The sequence below is a fragment of the Phacochoerus africanus genome, chromosome 11 (genome assembly GCF_016906955.1).
Source record: "Phacochoerus africanus isolate WHEZ1 chromosome 11, ROS_Pafr_v1, whole genome shotgun sequence".
Lineage (NCBI taxonomy): Eukaryota > Metazoa > Chordata > Mammalia > Artiodactyla > Suidae > Phacochoerus > Phacochoerus africanus.
Window position 1 is genome coordinate 50,239,180 of NC_062554.1, and position 2,172 is coordinate 50,241,351.

The 2,172-nt window shown below is 44.5% G+C and overlaps 1 protein-coding gene across 1 annotated transcript; it reads right to left on the reverse strand.

Annotated features, from left to right (window-relative positions):
- Positions 1-257: 257 nt before the first annotated feature.
- On the reverse strand, positions 258-1,282 carry LOC125112220 (olfactory receptor 6X1). The gene has a single exon (XM_047754461.1). The coding sequence runs from the start codon at positions 1,258-1,260 to the stop codon at positions 322-324; it is 939 nt and encodes a 312-aa protein (XP_047610417.1). The 5' UTR covers positions 1,261-1,282; the 3' UTR covers positions 258-321.
- Positions 1,283-2,172: the final 890 nt, after the last annotated feature.

Below are 2,172 nucleotides of genomic sequence, written 5' to 3' on the forward strand. Positions count from 1 at the left end.
GGTGCGGCCCTAAAAAGGCAAGAGACCAAAAAAAAAAAAAAAAAGAGTTGTCTCTGACTTTAGTGGTTTCTACTTTCAGCTTATAATTGAGAAAGTCCTGAGTTCTCCCTCATGCATCTGAAGGTATTGTGGGATTTCCCTGTTGGAGAATTAAGTCACTTTTCCACTTCCGGCAGGACTCTCAGTCCATTTATAGGTAACAAATTCTTATAGAGGACCCTAATCATCGTTGTATGCATTCACCTCTTTATCTTCTGCACAATCCTCTCTCCCATTTAATTTTTGTATCTGCATTAAGTTCATTTCCATGCCGTGCATGTTTTACACTGGATGATGAGTCTTTGGGCAAACCATTGCCTTCCTTAGGGCTCCTTTCACCTCCTTGTTTCTGATTGTATAAATAAAGGGATTCAGAAGGGGTGTGAGAATAGTATTCAGCACCGACACCACCTTATTCATCTTAAAGGAGGAGTGTGCCGTGGGTCTCAGGTACATGAACAAAACAGCTCCGTAGAGCAGGGAGACAACGGTCAGGTGAGAGGCACAGGTAGAAAAAGCCTTCTGGCGGCCAGTGGCTGAAGGAATCCGTAGGATGGTGGACAGGATATAGATATAAGATACTATAGTGAAGAGGAGTGATCCTGGGATCACCAGGATGGTTGCTAAGAGACCCAGGAGCTCCAAAATGCTTGTGTCTGTACAGGCAGCTTTCAAGATGGGACCAACATCACAATAGAAGTGGTTGATGACATTGTTGCCACAGAATGGCAGTTGGATGAGCAGCACCATCTGACAAAAGACAACGGTGAAGCCAACCACCCAGGAGCTGAGGGCTAGTTGCAGGCAGAGCTTGCTGGACATGATGGTGGGGTAGTGAAGGGGCTTGCAGATGGCCAGGTAACGGTCAAAAGACATGATGGTGAGGATGAAGAACTCAGTGGTGCCCAGGAAGAAGTGGAAGAAGGCCTGCAGCAGGCAGCAGGGGGTACAGATTGCTGTTCTTGCCACCACAAGAGTTTCTAGCAGTTTGGGGAGGACCGTGGTAGTATACCAGATCTCCAGGAAGGACAAGTTGCAAAGAAAGAAGTACATGGGAATGTGTAGCCTGGGCTCAGCCCAGACAATGGCAATAATGAGCCCATTGCCTGCAAGGGTTAATATGTAGATGAAAAAGATGACTATAAAGAGAGGGACTTGTAGTCCTTGGATACCAGGAAAGCCTAGGAGGATGAACTCTGTTATTGCAGTGCCATTTCTCATGTCCCCGGATACTCTAGAAAGACAGGCAAGAAAGCAGCTCCTTAAAATTTCACACTCAAATATAGTTCAGACCAAAAAAAAAAAAAAAAAAGATTCTGTTTCTATTCAAGGTCCTTCCAGACACCCCACCTCCTACATGTACGTACACACTCCTTCCTTATTCATCATTTGGCTTGTTTCTTTGCCACCTAAACCAGCCTTTTTTTTTTTTTGGCTACAACCATGACATGTGAAAGTTCCAAGGCCAGGAATCAAACCCACAACAAGCAGCAACCTGAGTTGCTGCAGTGACAACGCTGGATCCTCAACCTGCTGCACCACAAGGGACCTCCTAAACCAGCTTTTAATGGACTTTGAAAATACTAAGTACACTTGACTGGAAAAGTACTTTTTCACCCTTACACCTATGAGAATAATCACTGCAGTGGGAGTGGAATGGCTTATCTGTCCATAATCCACACGATCATTTAACATGAACAGGGAAACAAACCTGACGAGGTTTCCATGAGGATGAGGGTTTGATCCCTGGCCCCCACTCAGTGACATATCACAAATATATTTAAGAGAGCTGATTTTATTCACACACACATGTGTATGTATTTATATAACTAAAAATCATTGCTGTTTTTATTAGCAGGGAGATACAACTCAGATAATAGATGTTTTTCTAAAGAAGCCCTTACAAATTCTAATTCAGACTTTTTTTTTGTCTTTTCAGGGCCACACCTGTGGCATATGGAGGTTCCCAGGCTAGGGGTCTAATTGGAGCTATAGCTGCTGGCCTACGCCAGAGCCACAGCAACAACAGATCCAAGCAGCATCTATGACCTACACCACAGCTCATGGCAATGCTGGATCCTTAACCTGCTGAGTGAGGCCAGGTATTGAACCCACAACTTCATGGTTCCTAGT

Bases quoted from the DNA above. Each gene is read 5' to 3' on its own strand.
- LOC125112220 (XM_047754461.1), bottom strand. From the start codon at position 1,260: ATGAGAAATGGCACTGCAATAACAGAGTTCATCCTCCTAGGCTTTCCT.